Below are 21,159 nucleotides of genomic sequence, written 5' to 3' on the forward strand. Positions count from 1 at the left end.
TTTTTCGAAATTCTGCAATTGTGAAAATGTTTTTGCAACCAATTGGACATTTTTTCAACTCCCATCTCTTTGACTGTAGTTTCTTAAGCACTATACAGACAGAGTGAACTAGAAGACACAGGCATGGCTCTGACCAAGGTACAGTCCTCCAGCAACCCAGGAAATCACTCACATGTAATCATCTTGAAATTTCACTAAACACGTAACATTTAATGTCCTTTTGTTTTCTTAATCCTGTATTATGTTTGCAATTCTGAGTGTTTTTAAACTAACTTATTTTTCTGTATTTAGCATGCTCAATTATTTCTGTATGTTCTGTGGTTAACATACTTAATCTCCAGATAATGGATCTACAGATTAGACCATTATGTTAAATCCCAGATAACCCCTTACATTCAGAAAAAGAAATATATTTCAGTTGGACAAACATAGAAAGCTTCACCTTAAACCTTCAACATTTATCTGGTTATAAATTCATGAGTTAGATTCATACCAAAGACACACCCTTGTGGTTGAAATACAGTAGGAATATATGTCACCTTATTACTTACATGATTCTTATGTGTCATTTTTTTCTGTGCTGATGAGGAATTGTAACGTAGGGTTTTTGAAGATGTACAATAATGAATGTGTTTTAAGTTTCTGCTAGTGACATTGTATGGATGTAAGAGCTGTCTCTGAAAAGCTAACTCCTGTTTGTTTACAGACATAGATGAGTGCAGCTCCTTTTTCGGTCAGGTGTGCAGAAATGGACGGTGTTTCAATGAAATTGGCTCCTTCAAGTGTTTATGTAATGAAGGTTATGAACTTACTCCAGATGGCAAAAACTGTATAGGTAAGCCTCTAAACAACATATGGTCTTCACAGTATTTGGTTTTGTGCAAAAATGTGAATCCCCCGACTCCACCCACCCTCCGCCATCACACACACATACACTTAGGGAATCTCATTCACATTTCATTTGATCATTAGATAACATGAACAAGATAACCTGTGGTAGGGTAATTTTGGTCTAAGTTGTTAGCCAACAGTTGGGAATGTGTCTTAGGCAATGTTTTATTGGGAACAGAGCTGGAGGCTGTCTGTGGCTCAATAAAAGTGAGCAAAAAAAAAAAAAAATCAAGAAAATTAACAACTTACCAAAAAAGTACTATCCAGAATGTCAGAAAAGTATCACAAGTGTATTTGTCTATGGTGCCCCAGCATTTGCTCTACCACTGAATTACATTCCCAGCTCTGAATTCTGTTATTATCATTCAGCAGATAAATTTGTGTAACAATCATCTTGTATTTTAGTTATTTTTTCTCTTCTTTCTCTTTAAAGATACTAATGAGTGCGTTGCCCTTCCTGGCTCTTGTTCTCCTGGGACCTGTCAGAATTTGGAGGGATCCTTCAGATGCATCTGTCCCCCAGGGTATGAAGTAAAAAGCGAGAACTGCATTGGTAAGACTAGCAATCATTCTGAGGTCAACGGCTTGTGAAGTATTAATAAGGCTTTGTAGAGAGCTGGTGGAAATAGATTGAATCTCAGTCACTGCAAGCATGTGGAGCTAAGGAATTAAATGTAGAGCTGCCTACATCTGTTTTATTGAACCATCAGAAATGATTTGATGCTAGGAATAAAAAACTTAGGGACATGGGATTTTTCATTAACAGAAATCTTATGCTACTCAAGGAATTTTCATCATACTCTAATCTTTTTTCCAAACATCAACAGAGACTTTCTACTGAATTTAAAGAGTGTCTACAAAAATTGTAATCTTTGGCACCCAACTTTAAAACAGTTATTAAAGGTGTCTAGGGTCCTAGAAATGTGAAGCAGAAAATCTTCACAATTCTGCTGAGACATTTTTTTCCTTGGGAGGGCCTCATGTCAAAACAGAAAATATTAATCCACTTGTCATAACAGATGTTTTTCTGTTGAAACTCTTCCAGCACACAAGAACACTGTAACCACATCAAAAGTGGGTCCCAGACTTGCCTGGTGGACATGATGAAGGTCGACCTCTTTACAGTTCACTTTATTTCACTTTTATACAAATTATTTTTTACAGCCTTGTTGAAATTCAGGAGCACCAACATCTTAGTGTGGTTTTCCTAACGTGAAAGAATTGCTAAAGATTTCTATTGCCTATTTTTAAAATTCTATCACTTTTGGCAAGATTCCATATACAGATATGTAGCTCTACTGTTTACATTAAGGGGTTTTTGAAGCTGAAAGGAGCCATTTATTTACTGCATAGAATTTAATTATTTCAGACTATTAGACAATATGAGTATCTCATGCTGATTTTCTGATTTTTATAGTTTATTGTCAGGTTGTCCAGTTAAAACAGTAATAAATAGTTATACTAGAATCATTTTAGTAACAACTTATCTTATTTTTTAACTGTATTTCTTTAGTTGTAGGTGGACACGGTACCCCCATTTTATTTTTATGTAGTGCTGAGGATCTAACCCAGTGCCTCACATGTGCCAGGCGAGTGCTCTACCACTCAGCCACAGTCACAGCCCTTCTTTTTTTTCATATTTAATCTTGATTCTTCATGTGTCCATGATCCATCTCTTCATGGACCAATAATAGCAGCTATAGCCACCATATTTTAAATATATATACATGCTTCTTTGTTTCATGTAACCTTGGCTACCTTTTCTCTTTGTTTCAGATAATCTTGGCTACCTTTTCTCTTAGTGAAAAATATAGATATCTATGATTTAGTTAACAGCTTATTGAACTTCAGAAATATTTTTCTTTCTGTAAACATTCTTAGTCATGCCACTATTTTGCATCTCTGAAAATTTGACTTTTAAACTCTCTTCACTATAAGAATATTTCCTTTAGGCTAGTGTCTCTTCTACCAGTTTTTCTGAGATGATTCTTTCTAACATGAGCACACATGCTTCCACATGTGTAAATAACCATGTGTGTACACACACATAAATCCATTCCTATGTTCCACGGGCATTACAGTGAACACATGGCACCTTTCTAGGTGGTAAAAACACAAAAATACACACACAAAAAAATGGCTTTGGGGAACTTGCTGCCTAATGGGAGAGATGTATTTCTGTAAGCAACTCTGTTTTGTATGGTCGTCATGACAAATACTGCTCTGGAGGCATGTCTGGGATGTGGGAGTACAGTATGAGCTTGTGAGTAATCTTGATAATGGTGAGACGGTGGAGGGTCAAGAAAGTCCATCACAAAGAATCCACCACATTCTGGGTTGGATGGGAATTTACTAATGAAAGAGGGAAAGGAAACAGAAGAGGCTATTTGAAAACAGGCAGCACAAGCATGGTAAGGGACATCATGGGGCTGACTCAGAAGATTAAATTTAATCTTCCAGGCCATGTGGAGGCATTACAAGGATTCTTGGTTTTTAGAAGGGCTGTGATATGACTCATTCACTAAAATTCTGCTGATGTGAATTAAGATATTAGTGTTCGACAGACATCATGCCCTAGGAGCTGAGGATGCAACATAAGCTAAAGCAACATCGCGTGTCCTCATGGAGTTCACATTCTGATGTGCCTGAAGTTATGTAATATTGATTCAGTCAGTTAAAGTAACCCATGGAATGTGCACTTTCCATGAAAAAGGTGTCCAAACACCATTGCTGGGATATCCATATTTATTTTAAGGAACCATTCTGGGACCAGGGGGAAATGATAACATTCTCAATGTATCTGGGTCCTCCTACTTCCATAGGCACAAATTTTCAAAGTTATCAGTTAGGTTCTTTAGAAAGGCAACCAATCCTGGTGGCAGTGAGGCAAGAGAGGAAAGGTGCAGAAATCCAAGAGACTTGCAATGATACAGGTGGCAACTGAAGATGGGTTGAGGAGCACTGAGGAGGTAGAATGGAAGGCCATGTGCTATTTGCATATGGGGCTTAAATGGTCAGAGGGAGAAATAAGGTTGATTTCATGCTCTCCATTTGGATTATTGAGAAAAGGATCAGGAAGTGGATTAGTCAGTAGCTATGTTGAGTGATGCATGAGATGTAGAATTGGCCACATAAGTAGGCATGTGGCTGTACACACACCTTGAGGATCAAGTATAAGGAGCTGGTGCTGAGTTAGGACTTCTCACATATAGTTGGTTGAAATTGGATGTAATGTTTGACTTTCGAAGCATTAAATGGTTTATTTTAAAAGCATAATTTAAGCATATACATAATGTAATCTCTTATTTCATACTTAACCTCCATTGGCTAGTAGTGTACTATTGTGGTGTGGACAAATAACGTATTTTCAGATATTAAACAGTGTATGGATTTGAATAAACTAACAAATTCTCCCTCTGCTCTGCAGATATAAATGAGTGTGATGAAGATCCCAACATCTGTCTTTTTGGGTCCTGCACTAATACCCCAGGGAGCTTCCAGTGCATCTGCCCCCCTGGCTTCGTACTGTCTGATAATGGACGGAGATGCTTTGGTAAGTTTTGGAATGACTTTTCAGTCATAATTCACCCTTAGAAACTCAGCGCTAGATGGCAAACCATCATGCTAGTGTTTTCTCCTAACAAAATACATGTTTATGGTAAAATATATATATATAATTTTAAAATGTAAGTCTCAAAACTATGTGTAACAGACAATTTTTCAGGCCCTACATGTTCTGCCTGTGAGAAATGTTCTGTCAGAAAGATATATACAGCTGAGCGCGATGGCGCACGCCTGTAATCCCAGAGGCTCCAAAGGCCCGAGGCAGGAGGATCACGAGTTCAAAGTCAGCCTCACCAAAAGTGAGGCACTAAGCAACTCAGTGAGACCCTGTCTCTAAATAAAATACAAAACAGGGCTGGGGGTGTGGCTCAGTGGTTAAGTGCCCCTGAGTTCAATCCTTGGTACCCAAGATAAAAAAAGTAGAGAGTTGTATACAAATTGATTCATCTGTTTAAATGACCAGTAAGGAGCTCTGTTATGTTTGATTTCTTGATTAAGATACTCGCCAGAGTTTCTGCTTCACGAATTTTGAGAATGGGAAGTGTTCAGTACCCAAAGCTTTCAACACCACCAAAGCAAAATGCTGCTGCAGTAAGATGCCAGGAGAGGGCTGGGGCGACCCCTGTGAACTGTGTCCCAAGGACGATGAGGGTAAGAGTGACAGCATAAACACATTTGCACCAGAGTTTCAATGTCTGTTGAGTCGGTGTGGCATGTAGTTTGTGAATTTTTTGAGGGTGACATGGTCCCCTCATGGATAGATTTTGATGGTTCAGTGAGCATCCTCGTCTGGGAAACTTCTTTCAACATTTGTGTACAACATGTGTAAGCACAGGGAGACCTGCCCATGTATTTCATTTTTCCTCCCAATAGTTGGTATTACTTGCTTTCAGAAGAATGAATTTGAGAGATTCATGGAAGGAGATGCAAGAAGAAAATGGAAATTATATTCCAGATGATTGCAGAAGTCTGGTGTGGGGAGTTTGGGGGTTGCACGCACAAGCCCCTGGGTTTGATCCCCAGAACCTCACACACAAAAAGTCCCATGTGGGCATAGTATCACAAGCTGTAGTTCTCAGAATATTATGTAGATGAGAGTTGAATCGCACAATAGCTCTTTGCATGAAGAAACCAGCAGCCTCCTAGGTCTTGTGACCATCAGTGAATTGTAGAATGATTCCCTGCAGGATCAAACAGGCCTGGTCTCCAGGTTAGAGGTGGCTTCTGTGTGTAAAGGGCAGGGAGGTCTTTTCGGTGGCTCATTGTTAAAAGAACCAAAAACAGAAAGAACAAGGAGACCTAGGTGGGTGGCACCCTGGAAGGCCCAGCTCAAGTGGCCTTCTATAAATATACTCAGTGTTGCTTTTGATATAAATCATGAAAATAGAAGACTCTTGTTGAGGACACCTGAGTATGAGAAAAATAAGTACAATTTCATGTATATTGTTAATTGGTTCTTAAGTTCTCTAATGGTTGAGGCTCTTGAATGATGGGGAATTTATGTATTTCTCTGCAGTTGCATTCCAGGATTTGTGTCCATATGGCCATGGAACTGTCCCCAGTCTTCATGACACGCGTGAAGGTGTGCTTTCTTATATATTTTATTCCTAAATTCACATTTTATACAATATATTTTTTCATTTACTATATAAGCCATGCTAATTGTACTATGTAACACATAGTATATTTATCTAATGTACATTTATAATATTTTTGTATCATTTGCATTGTATGAGCTTGTCATGATATATGAAATATGTGTTTCTCTGACGAAAGAAATATCATTTTATTAATTTTAATCTATGTTGGACAGATATAAACAGTATTGGCAATTTTTTTATATGAGGAAGTTCATGAGCAGTTGTATGTTTCAGATGTCAATGAATGTCTTGAGAGCCCAGGCATTTGTTCAAATGGTCAGTGTATCAACACTGACGGATCTTTTCGCTGTGAATGTCCAATGGGCTACAACCTTGACTACACTGGAGTGCGCTGTGTGGGTGAGTTGGCTCCACATAATTTGAAAGTTCTGTTTTATTGCTCAGATTCAGCAAAGAGTGTCTCAGGTACCCTGGGTGGTAGTGGGATTTACAAAGTCAGGATAAGTAACCAGTAACAGTTCTTTCTTTACCCACCTTACTTTTCCTAGACTGATTTGGTTTATGTGATGATGGAGAGAGTTACCTAACCTCTTGTCTTCAGTCAAGTATATAATTTCTCTAGAAACTTAGAATGACCAAAACTTATAACTAGGAATGAGATCCACTTTACTTTGTCTTATCACACCTTCTCTTAAAGCTGAGGACCATATCTCTCTTTTGGATTTATGATCTTTAGAAAAAGCTTTGCAGTCTGGGGGTCAGACCTTGCATACCAATACTTCATAAAGTATTGGCATAAAGAGCAGCCAGCTAAGGCCAGGGGGTGCAAGGGTTATTGTGCACTTCAAGGATCCCGGGAATGTGTGAGGGCCAGTGGGGATCTTCAGGGACATGCTTCTTTGAACTAAAAGTTCTCCAAGCCTTGTGGCACTTTCTTACTCTTCTCTTTCAGATACTGATGAGTGTTCAATCGGCAACCCATGTGGAAATGGTACATGTACCAATGTTATTGGGAGTTTCGAATGCAATTGCAATGAAGGCTTTGAGCCAGGGCCCATGATGAATTGTGAAGGCAAGTGGTTCTTGTCTGAGCATGATTTCATCTTGATATATTAAATGTATTTTAATGTTTTAGTCTTTATATTGTTAGGATACTCTGCTGAAGTTCATATTCACCTCAAGTATATTTTCCTTTACCTTGGTGAGCACATTTACAGTAGCTGCTCTAAAAACCTTACTTGATAATTCTAGATCATCTGCGGTTAGCATCTGCTGATTTTCTTTTCACTTGAAATTGGATCATATTTCCCTGGCTCCTCAATATATTGTTAAATTTGAATTTATACTCCAGATATTGTGAATGATATAGTCTGAAATCAGTTCTGTTGCTCTGAAGGATGTAGATGCTTTTGTCCTCGGCAGTTAAATGTGGGTGGACACAGTGGACAGCTATTGTCTGGCAGGCCTGTGGAGGGTAAAGGCTCAGATTTTGTTTCTGCTTTTTAAGCCTTCCTGGCCAGCTTCCTTGGTTTTGCCCCACAAATTCATGGTACAGTCAGCAACTTAGGCTGAGCATGTGGAAAACAGTATTGTTTCTCTCCAGTGCTTCCCTCACTCTTTAGCAGCATTAGTTGTCCCCACGTTCCCTCTCCTGGTTCATGTGGACAAGATCTCAGGAAGTTTCTGTTGGACATTGAGCTACCAGGTGCAGCTACTGCCAGGACTATGGCCATCTGCAGGGTAATTTCAGAGGGGAAAAAAAAAAGTGGAAATTACTCCCTGATGGTTGTTTGCTCTGAGTTTCAAACTCACAACTAAAAACTTCAGGTTGCTTTTATATTTTTTCCCCAGACTTTATAGCTGTTATTTATTGAGGAAGAGTTTACCCAGTACCGATATCTACATACCAGAAGTGGAAGTTTTATTATCTTATTGCTTTTTATATGGCCTTCGAGTAAATACATTTGAATTTCTTTAAACAAACAATTAGCGCTCTAGGCTAAGCACATGCCTGTCCATCTCTTTGATCAGATATCAACGAATGTGCCCAGAATCCGCTGCTGTGTGCTTTCCGCTGCATGAACACCTTTGGATCCTATGAATGCACGTGCCCAGTTGGCTATGCCCTCAGGGAGGACCAGAAGATGTGCAAAGGTAAGGCCACAGACAAGGGTGTCATTAGAACTTTATTTGCCTTGCTGGAATACAATTTAGTAATTTCATAGTTCTCAGCGGGCTTCTTCTAGAGCTTTACAGAAATAAATACGACAGCATTTTGCTGGTACATTTTCATACCTACATAACGAGACATCTGATGGTTTGTGCAATTAAGTTGAAGAAGGTAAGAGAGGTTAAGGAGCCACCATGTTACAGTCTTGGGTTCTTAAGCAAATATTGCCCTTCCCTGGAATTATTGTTAGGACTAGTGCTGGAATGGTTGTGAATCCGGAGTATAGCCAACACCTGAAGAGACCACGATCCACCTTTCTGTCTCACACCATAAAATAACATGTTAAGAGCCAAAGACCAAAAAAATGTGATTTAAAATTACTGAAGTATAGCCTGCTTCAGACCATTTCCTATTTTTGTTTTTTCCTATTAAAAATGCTTTATAGATCTGGATGAGTGTGCTGAAGGGCTACACGACTGTGAATCCAGAGGCATGATGTGCAAGAATCTGATTGGCACCTTCATGTGCATCTGCCCGCCTGGAATGGCCCACAGGCCTGATGGAGAAGGCTGTGTAGGTAAGCTTTGAGGGATGATTCTGTTTATGTAATGTGCCTGCTCCAAGCCACTTGGGTGTTGCTGTTCCCAAATCTTCCTCACTGCAAGCCAGCTGTTTTCCAGCTGTGTGAAACCTCAATGTGCCACAGTAAGCTTTCAACCGTATCAGGGTCCACACCAATGTAAGAGGTTCTGGATCATGCGGTGGTGAGTATGCAGCCTGAGAACATATGCCGTTTGGTTTTTCATGATCTTCTGTGTCCTGAAACTCTGAAACTCTAGATTTAGAAAAGGGTTAATTCCTGAATGACATGTGCAATATAAAATTAATTTTTTTAAATGTTTGAAACAATCCATCAGATTATGAGTGGATTTGTCACTATAGCGAAATACCTGAGATAATTAACATAGAAAGGTTTATTTTGGTTCGTAATTTTGGAGGTTCCAGGCCATGGCCAATGACCCTGGGTTTTGGTTCTCTGGTGAGGCAGCACCATCACGGCAGGAACACATGGCAGAGCAAAACTGCTCAACTCATCAGCCAGGAAGCAAAAGGGTGAGAGGAAGGGGCTAGGGCTCTACATTCCCTTTTGGGACATGCACCTAATGGTCCTCATTTCTGTGTTAGTCTCCTATCACTGTAAAAAAATACCTGAGAAAAACAACTTACCAGAGGAAAGATTTATTTTGGCCCAGGCTTCAGAGGTTCAGTCTGCTGGCTCCATTGCTATGGGCCTGTGGTGAAGCAGAGTACCATGACTGAGAGGTGTAGTGGAACAGAGCTGCTCACCTCATGGAGGCCAGGAAGCAGAGAGAGAAGGGGCTGGGGACTCGAGACCTACTTCGTTCATTGTGTCCCCACCTCCTACAGCTTACACCACCTCCTAGTCATCCATTCAGTTATGAACCAATCAGTGGATTAACTAATTAATGTAATCAGAGCCCCGCCTATGAACATTGCTGCTTTGGGGACCAAACACATGAGCTTCGTGTGACACCAGTTCCAGGTGTCAGGTCCTGGAACTGCCCTAAGTAAGCTGTGTGCCTTCAGAGTGATTTAATTCTCAGTCCTTCCTCAGTTTCCTCACTGTACTCAGTGAACAGGATTGGTGGAAGGGGTGGAGTAGAGGGGTGTTTGCTCTGCCCCCAATAGTCTATGATCATGTGAACTTTATTTTACAAAGAAAAGATCCAGGGCCACATTTTACATGTGTATCTTTTCTTGTTAAATGACAAGATGTGGGTTCTGGAACTTTTCTGATCCTCAAGCTCTTCATTATACTACACTGATAGCTGAAATGTTTGCAAAGTTTATTTTTGACCACGAGGAAACTTTTCATTTTATGCAGACAATGTTTTCATGACTAGAAATTCCATAAAAATAGCCAAAATATTGAAAAGTGTTTACAAAACTCAGGATGAAAGATAGAGCCCCTACAAATAATTTTCAAAAATGTTAAGTACATGAAATTGAAATCCAACAAAATTACTCAAAAAGGTCAACTGCAATAACAACTTAAAATATTGCAAGCTACGGAAGTTACACAGGAACTCTAAAACCTTTTGTAAAGAAAACTGTAAACTTAATCAGAGGTGGAAACTTGACTATGCAATGTAATATAGCCCAGTAATTATTTCTTAAATAAATGAATAAAGATCTCTAATAAAAAATGTACCAATATTATTAAATTTTAATGAAAATGACAGCAGAATAACTTTTGAATTCTTTAACATTTTGAAAGGAAGGAGGGTTTTATTTTTAAGTTGATAAATAGAGGAGTTTCTTCTATCTCATTTTCAAACCTGGAAGATTTTAGAATCATGACAGGTGAGGGAGAATACAAGACTGTCTTGATCAAAAGAGAAATGGTCACCACTGCAGCTTCCAAGAACACCTTCTAACGATGTAAAATTTCAAACAAAAACATGGAAGATGTTTGGTAGCATAATCTTCTTTAGATGTTGGTGGATTGCCCTAATTTTTAAAGTTCATCCAGCAATCTTTGATTAGAAGGTTAGGGACAAAGGTGGGGGAGAGCAGTGAAAGTGTCCACCCACCAAAGTTATCAAGAGAGGTGGAAATGAAGGAGAAGCTGGTAGCATAATGTTTAATTATCCACAAACTCATCTAATCATAGAAGCTTCTAGAGGTAAGGCAAGAAGAAGAAGAGGAAAAGCATCAGACTCTAAGACTTAAGTGTGCCTGTGAATACAGATCTTTATCTCCTTAATTATCTGAAAGCCTGAGTGTAATTCCAGGACAGAAAGCATGACAGATTGGCAAGGAAATGTTCCTACAAAAACTGCAAATTGACACTGTGGAGTATACCTGGTTGTGACCTGCTCTGCTGTTGTTTTCAGCAAGTAGCTGAACTGGAGAAAATGGTCCAAAGATGAATTAATTGTACAACTCTGCAGCTAATGTTTACATATTGGAGAAAAAGAGAAGAAAGGAAAATAAACAGACTCAAGAACCTCAGGAAACGAAGAGTTAGAAAAGTCACTCTAATACTCTGTAAGAGATATTATTAAGTAAAAATGTAAATAGATAAAAAAAAAGATTGGGAAAGAGAAGACAAGACAATATTAAGAATTGAGGATCTAGTAAAGCCCTGGGAAGAAATAAAACTCCACAGAAATTAAAGTCACATCAGAAGTCATAAAACACATGAAGACTGAAAACACAATCAGGAATGTGGATTTGCAAGGGATCAATAGAAAGACCAAACAAGGGGAAGACAAATAAATCCCTAATACATGCATCATAGAAAAACCTTTTAAAAAATAAAATAAACAAAACAGGAAAAATATTCAAAAATGTTTGAGTATTTGGGGAAGAGTTTCTTGTACATCATAAAAACTGACTCATGAAAAGCTGGTGCAGAGCAGTTGTTCATTGCTTCGGTTGCATCTGTTGAACACTTATGATGTTTGGGGTGCTGGGAATACAGTAATGAACTAGAGGACAGTTCCCCTACTCTCCAGGAGTTTATGTCCTGATCTAGAGGAGACAGGCATGGAATAAATAAGGACATCAACATGATCATTTCATAGAGTGGCAAGTCTTTTTAAGAAAATAATATTCCGTGACTGACTCGGAGCTTCTGTAGAGTCATTTGGAAGACAGCTTCTCTGATGAAGCTGCAGCCAAGAATGAAAAAAGAAATGCCAAGAGCAAAGCACGTGTGGCAGAAGTGAGGCAAGCAGAGCTGAGTTTGCGTAGGAGAGTGGCAAGAGCACTGTGGCCACCATGAAGAGCTTGGCTTGATGCAGAGCACATTGTGGAGGAGTGGTTTGTGGGCCCCAGGGATGAAGGGTGAATACGAAAATCTGGTTTCTTTTCCACCAGGTCTGTGACCTTGGGCAACTTGGCTTACCTTTGTACCTCAAATTCCTCCTGTAAAAATAAATAGGAATAATGAGAGCACTTACCTCATAGGGTTGTTGGCTTGATTAAAGAATTATAGAACCCTTAGTTCAGTGCTTGGCAGATGGTAAAATTTCAATTGTTACTTGTTGTTATTAACTAATCTGCATTTTTAGAGATTTCTGGCTGCCTTAGGTAATGCATTTTAAGGAGGGGTGATTTCATTTAGGTGGTTTTAAAAATCATCCAGATGAAAGAATAAAGATGCTACTATAAAGAGTCTAGAAAGGGAGTGAAGTGGACTGGATTTCAGCAACAGGTGGTTCTGCTGATGGATTGGGTGGATATGGTAGACAAAGGAAAAGAGGCATAAAAAATGAGTACTGGGATTTTTACTTGAATAACTGACTGGATGATGCTACCCTGGAAAAGCCAGAAGACCAGAATTTATGAGAACACAAAAGAATAAAAGTTCTGTATACTGTCAAGTGGGCAGAGGGCAGAGATATAAATTGCTGGCCTATACATCGTGCTTAAACACACACACACACACACACACACACACACACACACACACACACGGGATTGATGAGAACACCAGCCAGCAAGATAGGAAGTTCTCCAGGTTGATATGGTGTCTCAAGAACTAAAAAAAAAAAAAAAACATATGATGCAAGTGTCAGGGAGTAATAACCTTAATATAACACTATTGAGAGGAAGAATAAGAAGCTTTGATGAGCTGTTTGGGAAGCTTCGATGGACAGATAGAGCATGTGAGTTAAGAAAGCATCAGATGTTGGAGCTGGAGTTGGGGCTCAGTGGTAGAGCGCTTGCCTAGCATGTGTGAGGCCCTGCGTTCGATCCTCAGCACCACATAAAAATAAATAAATAAAGGTATATTAAAAAAAAGAAAGTATCAGATGAGGAAGTAGACAGGACTACCGTAGATCTTTTTTTTTTTTTTCAGGAGATTTTATCCTAAAGGAAAATAAAGAAATGTGGCAGCAAACTAGAGGCGTAAAATGTGATTGAGAGAGTGTTTGTTAGAATATAGTTTCTAGAGAATGCATGCTGAGGGGCTCAGTCCTTGAAATGTTGGAAGGCAACCCCAGACTGCCAGTGCAGGGCTGGCCTTAGGAAAACCAAAGACACTTCATTGTGGGCGAAGGACAAAAGGCCACATCCTGGTAGCTCACAGTGAAGTGATATCTTATGCATTTCAGTGGCAAGGGGATCATTTTAGAAAATGGGAGCATGAACATTCTGAGAAACAGAATGATCATTGAGGAAGAACCGAATAGCCATTGGCAACTTGAATGTGAAAATGAGGCATGTTTTGGACTGTTTTCCTCAAGCCTGTTGTGCTGCACTGGGTTAGGCAGGTGAGCATGGACAGGAGTGATGGAAAATGAAAATGTCAATTACTAGCAATGCTGATGTGGTCCAGAAATTGGCAAAGGATAGAAAGTGGATGCTGGAAATGAAAATTTTATAAATGGCACATCAAACCAAAGTATACCTTCTAAAGTTACAAATGCCAACAACAGCAATCCCTGCTTTTTGGTAATTCTCAAAATGAGTGGCAGTAAAGCAAAAGTAATCTAAGAATTTGAGACATATTAAGTTATCTTTCAAGTACAAATGCTCTATTATACATCTGAGCTCAGGTAGTATATTTAGCAAGAGCCCTTTTTGAAAAACACAATTCAGACAACTAAAATGTTAATCAGAACAAAGGTGGGATGACGTTAGGGAAAAGATTAGATCAAGGTGGCAGACCTTGCACCCTCAGATTCTAGAAATAATAAATAGGCAATTTTTAAAATTCAGAGATTAGCTCAGTACTTTATATATTTTTAAATGGTTGTGATATTATTTTTCCTAAAAGGGAAATGATATTTACCTCAAGACAAACATGGTGAATTTCAAAACACTAAGAGCAAAGTTAAAATCCTTAGAGCTTCCAGAAAGGAAAGCTAGATTCCCTACAAGTGAACAGTAATGCTGAGTAAAAGAAAGTAATTTTTAACTAAAATTCTAAAATCAAGTATGGAAACAATCAAAATAAGACCTTGTTAGAAATCTGTTTTAGAATGTATTTACCACTCACATACCCTCTCTGAAATAATTCCTGAACTGTATACTCTAATATAATTTTTTAAAATTAATCCAAGAGAAAGTGATTGTATATGTGATGCGGTGGAGAGCCAATAAGCCAGTAAATTTCATTATTTAAGTAGATGCTGATGGATAGTACATTACAAATGTAACAAGACAAAGTTTCTAGATCATATTAACATGGTTGTTGGCACTGGCAGAGAGCAAAGAGAAGTAAATACTCACAAAGGTGCTTGTTACAGAAGCTTTTGTAGAAAATATATGCACTAAAATCCATTATGTTCCAATGCCCCATATATAGGACACCTACAAATTGAGCAACAAAGATTTAGTTTAAACTGCTCCATTACTGCTAGAACATAATGGGTAATTTTGAAGCATGCATTGAAATTGTTTAATGGTTACCACTAGAAGAATAAATAGTACACTGTAATTTCTAAATATGAGTTGGGAGCAAGAGGAAGGAATAGAAAACTAGACTATCTAATAGCTAAGAAAAGGAGAAAATAGCACAGTACATGTAAAACATAAAACGGCAGGTGAGAATCGAGACCTGACAGTCATGATAGATGTAGGCTAAATTGCTGGTTTAAAGATAAATGTAATTTAAAAATTGTTTAAAATGCAGCAAGGAGCTTTTTACAAGAAATGTACCTTAATCAAATGTGAGATAGGTTGAAAAGAAAGCAATAGAGCAAGATATTCAAGGCAAGCGCTGATAAAGAGAAACACCTGGGGAAAAAGACTAAAAACTAAAATTTGGTAAAGATGAAAGGAGCAATTTATCCAAAAGGTAAGATTACCATGAGCTCCCTTACACTCCTAACACCATAGCTTTGACAAAAAAATAACTAAATAATATTTAAGAAATCTGAAATAAATTCAATGAGTACTTATATGGGAAACTTTGATAAAATAATTTTGTTCTAATAGATTGATTTCTTTATCAACAGCCAGAAGGGCAGTACTCCCCTATTGCCTCTCTCACTAACTGCCCTCACAGAGGACAGCTTCTGTGGTATTCCCCAGAGCCTTCCTGCCTGGCCTGGGAGGCCTTTCCCTCCTCCCACCCTGCAGCCCTCAGCCTTTATCTCCTGTCACATAAACTCACAGCTTCTTACCCAAAGTTCTTCCCCTTCTGCTCTGGTGTCTTGGGGCAAGTCTGTCCCTTCCAAAAGCCAGCTTTTCCATTCTGAATAGAAGCCCATCCATCTTCCCCAGAGGGAGGTGAGTGGGAAGAAAATGTTCCCTTAAGAAAGAACCACCTGGAAGAATGAGGTAAAGATTAATTACTGTGTTTAATCCCATCTTGGTATTTTGATAAAAAAATGTTTAAAAAAAAAAAGATATAACTCATCGGAAGACAATAGGTAATTTATGATTTTACAAGCCACTCATTTTTCATATTATTTGTTTTTCTAAAGATGAAAATGAATGCAGGACTAAACCAGGAATCTGTGAAAACGGGCGTTGTGTTAACATAATTGGAAGCTACAGGTGTGAGTGTAATGAAGGGTTCCAGTCAAGTTCCTCAGGCACTGAGTGTCTTGGTAAGTTGATACATGAATTATGTTTTACTTGGTAAATAAAACATCTGTTTTATGATGTCATCACAGAAGAGTGCCACATATATATATTCTTGTCTGCTAAACCAATGTTCCAATCTGAGTAATCCACATACCTCTTCCTCAAAGTACACATCTATTAAAATGACCTATTTGTACACGTGTGTCTTGTGGTGCACATCTATGTGTAATATAAATAACAATCTTAAATAGACTTTACAAAATTAAGATTAATTAAGTTCTATGGAAAATGTGACCTTAGTAAAACTTACATCAGGGGATGATTTAATTCCAAAAGAAAATATTTGCAATGTGAGGTAAGCTCTGCTGATATTAATGCAAAGTAAATGCCACATTTCAAAAATGCAGTGAAGGTTAATTTTTATATTAATGGTACAGAAAATGTTTTACAAAATATTCTCCTATGACATTGTGTTGTATCTGAATGCAAAAAAAAATGTGCATACATTATAACCATTGCAGCTAATTATGGCAACTGGAAAAGTATGGTATATTAAAATTTAAAGCAAACAAAGAGAAAGAATATCATCATTTGATGTGGCATAAAAAGACCATGTTTCAACTATGTGCAGTCCTTCTCAGAATGAGGTCAGCTGCTTCAAATCCCAGGACATTTTTTAGTCAGGAAAAAAAATTTTGTTTATTGCTGTCTCCAGTCTAAACCTTTACTAATAATCAATCTTTTAGGAAATTGAAAAGATAACCTACAAGGAAAGTGTAATTTTCTGCTCATATTACAAACAGTTTCACTAGGGTGGTTTATAAAACCATATTATAGTTTTCCCTCAGAGACATTCCTTTATTTACACTAAAAAACAAAAATTGCTCAGTCCAGATTTTTTAATCATATTTTAGAAGAGAATAGCCGAGATTTGATTGAATATGTACCAAGCTCATAACATAGTCTAGAAGTTGCTTTTCAAAAATAAATCATATTGCTCCTTTGCTTATTGAGAGAGAAAATTTTAATTTTCCTTTCATTTGGATTCTATGGGAATGGTGGTTCATTATCCTTTAGTTGCTCATGGATTGAAGGAAAGAGATACATCTGTTTGTATAGTATCACTTTTTGTCAAATTTAATGAGTTGTCTGTAGTGAACTTAACCATCAACAAAACTTTATAGTTGTCTTATGCAATGTAGATTATTCATATAAAAGAACACTTATCTTTTAAAACAAATATTGCTGAGGGAAAGCATTGATTGTCCTATTTAATTTGAAACCCAATATAATGAAGTGTAAGTTCTCTAGCCTTAACTCTTACTACTTCGCCGTTTCAGACAATCGACAGGGACTCTGCTTTGCAGAGGTATTACAGACAATGTGTCAGATGGCATCCAGCAGTCGCAATCTTGTCACAAAGTCAGAATGCTGCTGTGATGGTGGGCGAGGTTGGGGACACCAGTGTGAGCTTTGCCCACTTCCTGGAACTGCCCAGTACAAAAAGATTTGTCCTCATGGCCCAGGATACACCACAGATGGAAGAGGTGAGGAGTTGAAAAACATCATGTATCTTATCAATATAGTGAATTTCATTAATTTGGATTAATTTGAAAGCAGAGTAAAAATTGATGTATTTGTATGTTTCTGTTTATATATGTGTGTGTGTGTGTGTGTGTGTGTGTATTATATACACAAATAGAAAGGATGTTCTTGTCTAAGTTGGAGAAATTTTAAAATATTTTTCTTCATATCAAACCTCTAGAAGGTAGAATTTATTATTCCAATATTAATGAATTAGAAACTGAAACACAAAGCTAATATAACAATAAATAATGTTTCCAAGATCATGCTCATTTTAAGGGACTATAATTCCAGAAATGGAACAAATCAGTCTGGCCCTAAAGTGCATTCTTGTAACCTCCAAACTACACTTGCCTTACTTAAGTAAATATTGTTTATTTGTATGTAGGAATTTCTTCTATTTGTAGCATAGTCTCAAAATAACAAAGTCTCCTGATTGGTTGGTGGTTTCCATTCTTTGGTACACCCAGTTAAGAAACCAATGTTCTGCAAATGGCCATTTTCCTCCATTATTACACAGATTCCCAATTCTTTGCCTGACTACTACCAAAAATTATTTATTCAGAGTCTAACAGAAATGTGAATTTGAGGCCAAAACTATGGGAAATATCTCAACTTCCAAATTAGTTGGATTTCAAAGAGGTAGCCCTCTAGATGACAGGGGGAAAAAAAGAAGAAGATTGATACTTAGATAACAAAATGGGTATTCCTAGAAAGCAATTTCAGCACAGTCCTCTTTTGTTTGTCTTTGCATCACTTCTTTTCCTTCCATGTTTCTATTCTTTGAATAATGAAAAGATTCTCCTGAAGTACTATGGGTATTTGCTGTTGGTTTTCTCATTTCAGTTCCTAAGTTTCTCTTCACTTCAAATAACTTTCACTTTGCATACATACTGACCTCTGTTTATTGTTGGTTTTCTTGGTCCACAGATATTGATGAATGTAAGGTAATGCCAAACCTCTGCACCAACGGCCAGTGCATCAACACCATGGGCTCCTTCCGATGCTTCTGCAAGGTTGGCTACACCACAGACATCAGTGGAACATCTTGTGTAGGTGAGTGTTTTAGTCAGTTTTTCACTGCTGTGACAAAAGATCTGACCAGAACAACTATAGAGGAGGAAAAGTTTATTTGAGGGCTCATGGTTTCAGAGATCAACAGAGGGCTCTATTCCTCCAGGCTCTAGGTGAGACAGGACATAGAGAGTGTAGTGGAGGGAAGCAGCTCACATCACAGTCCTCAGAAAGCAGAGAGAGAAACTCCACTCACCAGATACAAATATATACACCAAAGCCATACCCTAATTTCCACCTCCCCCACCCACACCCTAACACTTCAGTTACCACTCAGTTAATCCCTGTCAGGGAATTAAATCACTGATTCAGTTAAGACTCTTATAACCCAATCGTTTCTCCTCTTAACCTTATTGCATTGTCTCATGCATGAGGTTTTGGGGGACATTCAAACCATAACAATGAGGCTGGGCACCTCTGTGTCTGGGACTTGTCTACTACGGTGTCTTACAAATTGCTTACTGTCAGTACAGGATCTTTGTCAAGGAGCTTCAGAACACACATTTTATGAAAATGATGCCACTCCTCTCAATAATGTGGTTCCTGACAGCACCATTTCAACTACTTGTTTGACCATGTGGGCTACAGAAATGCTCAGTTCATCAAAAAATGTCTATTCAATCAGGGAAACCTAAAAATTATGAAATATTCTTTCAATATTTTATCTTTTAATTTACAAATACCCACTTGTCATTCTTTTGATGAAAGAAAAATGCCTTTATTGTGAGTTTGCATGTTTTGTATATATAAAGAGTGCCTTTTTTACTATTCTCTGCATAAAAATAAGCATCATCTGAAATTTCTATTGCTAGGCAGTCTCAGTAGAGAATCCTTTGACTATTTTATTGTTTTTTTCTTATTTTTTTATTATCTTATTCTGACATTTGGAGGTGAGGGGACTGCCCTTTATTGAATTTTTACAAAATAATCGATTTAGTTTTCACTAAAGAAAAAAAATATTTCCTCCATATTTCATCAGCTTATGTGATATCCCAATAGATTACCCATTTCAGTATTACTTTAAGGAAAATCTTCCTGTGTCTCATTTCTGTCTGGCTGTATTTCATTTTAAGTGCCAGAGGAAAAGCAAAAAGAGTAATATGAGAATATGGAGGGAGGAGAGAAGTTGGTTGTTTCTTTTAACCAGGACTTTAATCTTCACATCACTTTTACTTAGACCTTGATGAATGTTCCCAGTCCCCGAAACCATGCAACTTCATCTGCAAGAACACTGAAGGGAGTTATCAGTGCTCCTGTCCACGGGGTTACGTCCTGCAAGAGGATGGGAAGACGTGCAAAGGTAAGCAAAGAGTCTCCAGAAATTATGAGCTTTTTTTCTCTCTCTACTTTCAGATTCTGATATTAGGTAATCAGGGATTATACCATGTGCATCATCATCTTCATAACAATGCACCTTCTCAGTGGCTATTTTATTAGTCATAGAAACTTCTATCCAAAGGCCCATTAATGGAAGCAGAGCAAATGTTTTAAAGTCCAAGAGTTGGCTCCTTAGAGCAAATCACACACATTTTTTAAAAATTAAAACAAAGCGAAATGAAATGTTGGCAGGGGAAGAGTTGAAACAAATCACTAAGAGATTTTCTATTGTTTTACTTACCTAAGATGTCATTTCTCTAAGCTATCTTTATTACACATCTGTTGTAGAAAAGTGAAAATTAATGGGTAAATTATATTAAAAGTAAGTTGTATTAAAAGTAATTATTTTTTAAGCTAAATTTAGTTATTAAAATAGTTTCAATAGTATACTCCTATTTGATTTTGTAGGAAACTTCACCCGTGTGGAATAAAAGAACTAAGAAAAAATTTAAATATAGATTATCCTCAGTAAAATGAGATTTATTTCCAAAACATACCAAAAACAAACTAATAACAAGACCTAATATTATCTTGAACATGTTTGGAGAGCCAGGATGGGTGAATTTAATTTTGCAGTGTTTATAATATGAGTGCAACTGAAATATTTTAAGCCATAAAATAATGAATCAGTCTTGTCTACATCTTATATTATGTAGTGAATGTATTTTAAATGTATTTTCCTGATTTTTCAGACTAACCAATACCAAATGTTGAGTTTTCTTTTATATAAGTCCAAATATTAATACCATGGTGGGGGTGTACTAGGGATTAAACCCAGGAGTGCTTAACCACTTAGCCACATCCACAGCCCTTATTTTATTTAGAGACATCGTCTTGCTAGATTGCTTAGGGCCTCATTAAATTGCTGAGGCTGGCTTTGAACTTACGATCCTTTTGTCTCATCCTCCTGAGCCACTGGGATTATAGATGTGCACCCCCATGCCAAGTTATGTATATTGTTTGTGACTAAAATTACAGAACCTGTTTTTGCTTTTTGCTTTCTGGTATTGATGGTGTTTTTATTTGATCTGGAGAATCCAGCTGGATGCTTGTGTTAGGACCTTCATCAATTTCGGAATTCATTTTATTTTTATTTAATCCCTCCTTTACTAGGAACAATCTGAACATACTAAAGTGCATTAAATGCAAGAATTATAACCTTTGAATGTTAGTTTTGAGAATAGTTCATGGAACCTATTGTGATCTGTTAGTTACTTTTAGTTACTTATTTTAAGAAAACTGTGTTCGGATTGCCTTTGTCATCCTATCATAGTAGCCCATGATATTGATGCCGTTCAAATACTGGGAAAGAAAGTGCTTGTTGTCATA

At 37.6% G+C, this 21,159-nt stretch overlaps 1 protein-coding gene across 1 annotated transcript in view; it reads left to right on the forward strand.

The window, feature by feature from the left end:
• The window catches only part of Fbn2 (fibrillin 2), a 232,106-nt gene that overhangs the window by 198,396 nt on the left and 12,551 nt on the right, over positions 1-21,159 (forward strand). Inside the window, exons 50-62 of the mRNA XM_015500761.2 lie at positions 707-835; positions 1,325-1,444; positions 4,319-4,444; positions 4,954-5,106; positions 5,972-6,037; positions 6,330-6,455; positions 7,009-7,128; positions 8,088-8,210; positions 8,672-8,803; positions 15,693-15,818; positions 17,136-17,342; positions 18,310-18,435; positions 19,631-19,753. Of these exons, the coding sequence (XP_015356247.2) occupies positions 707-835; positions 1,325-1,444; positions 4,319-4,444; positions 4,954-5,106; positions 5,972-6,037; positions 6,330-6,455; positions 7,009-7,128; positions 8,088-8,210; positions 8,672-8,803; positions 15,693-15,818; positions 17,136-17,342; positions 18,310-18,435; positions 19,631-19,753 (1,677 nt within the window). The remainder of the gene's footprint in view (positions 1-706; positions 836-1,324; positions 1,445-4,318; positions 4,445-4,953; positions 5,107-5,971; positions 6,038-6,329; positions 6,456-7,008; positions 7,129-8,087; positions 8,211-8,671; positions 8,804-15,692; positions 15,819-17,135; positions 17,343-18,309; positions 18,436-19,630; positions 19,754-21,159) is intronic.

The sequence above is a fragment of the Marmota marmota genome, unplaced genomic scaffold (assembly GCF_001458135.2).
Source record: "Marmota marmota marmota unplaced genomic scaffold, marMar, whole genome shotgun sequence".
In the NCBI taxonomy this organism is placed as follows: domain Eukaryota; kingdom Metazoa; phylum Chordata; class Mammalia; order Rodentia; family Sciuridae; genus Marmota; species Marmota marmota.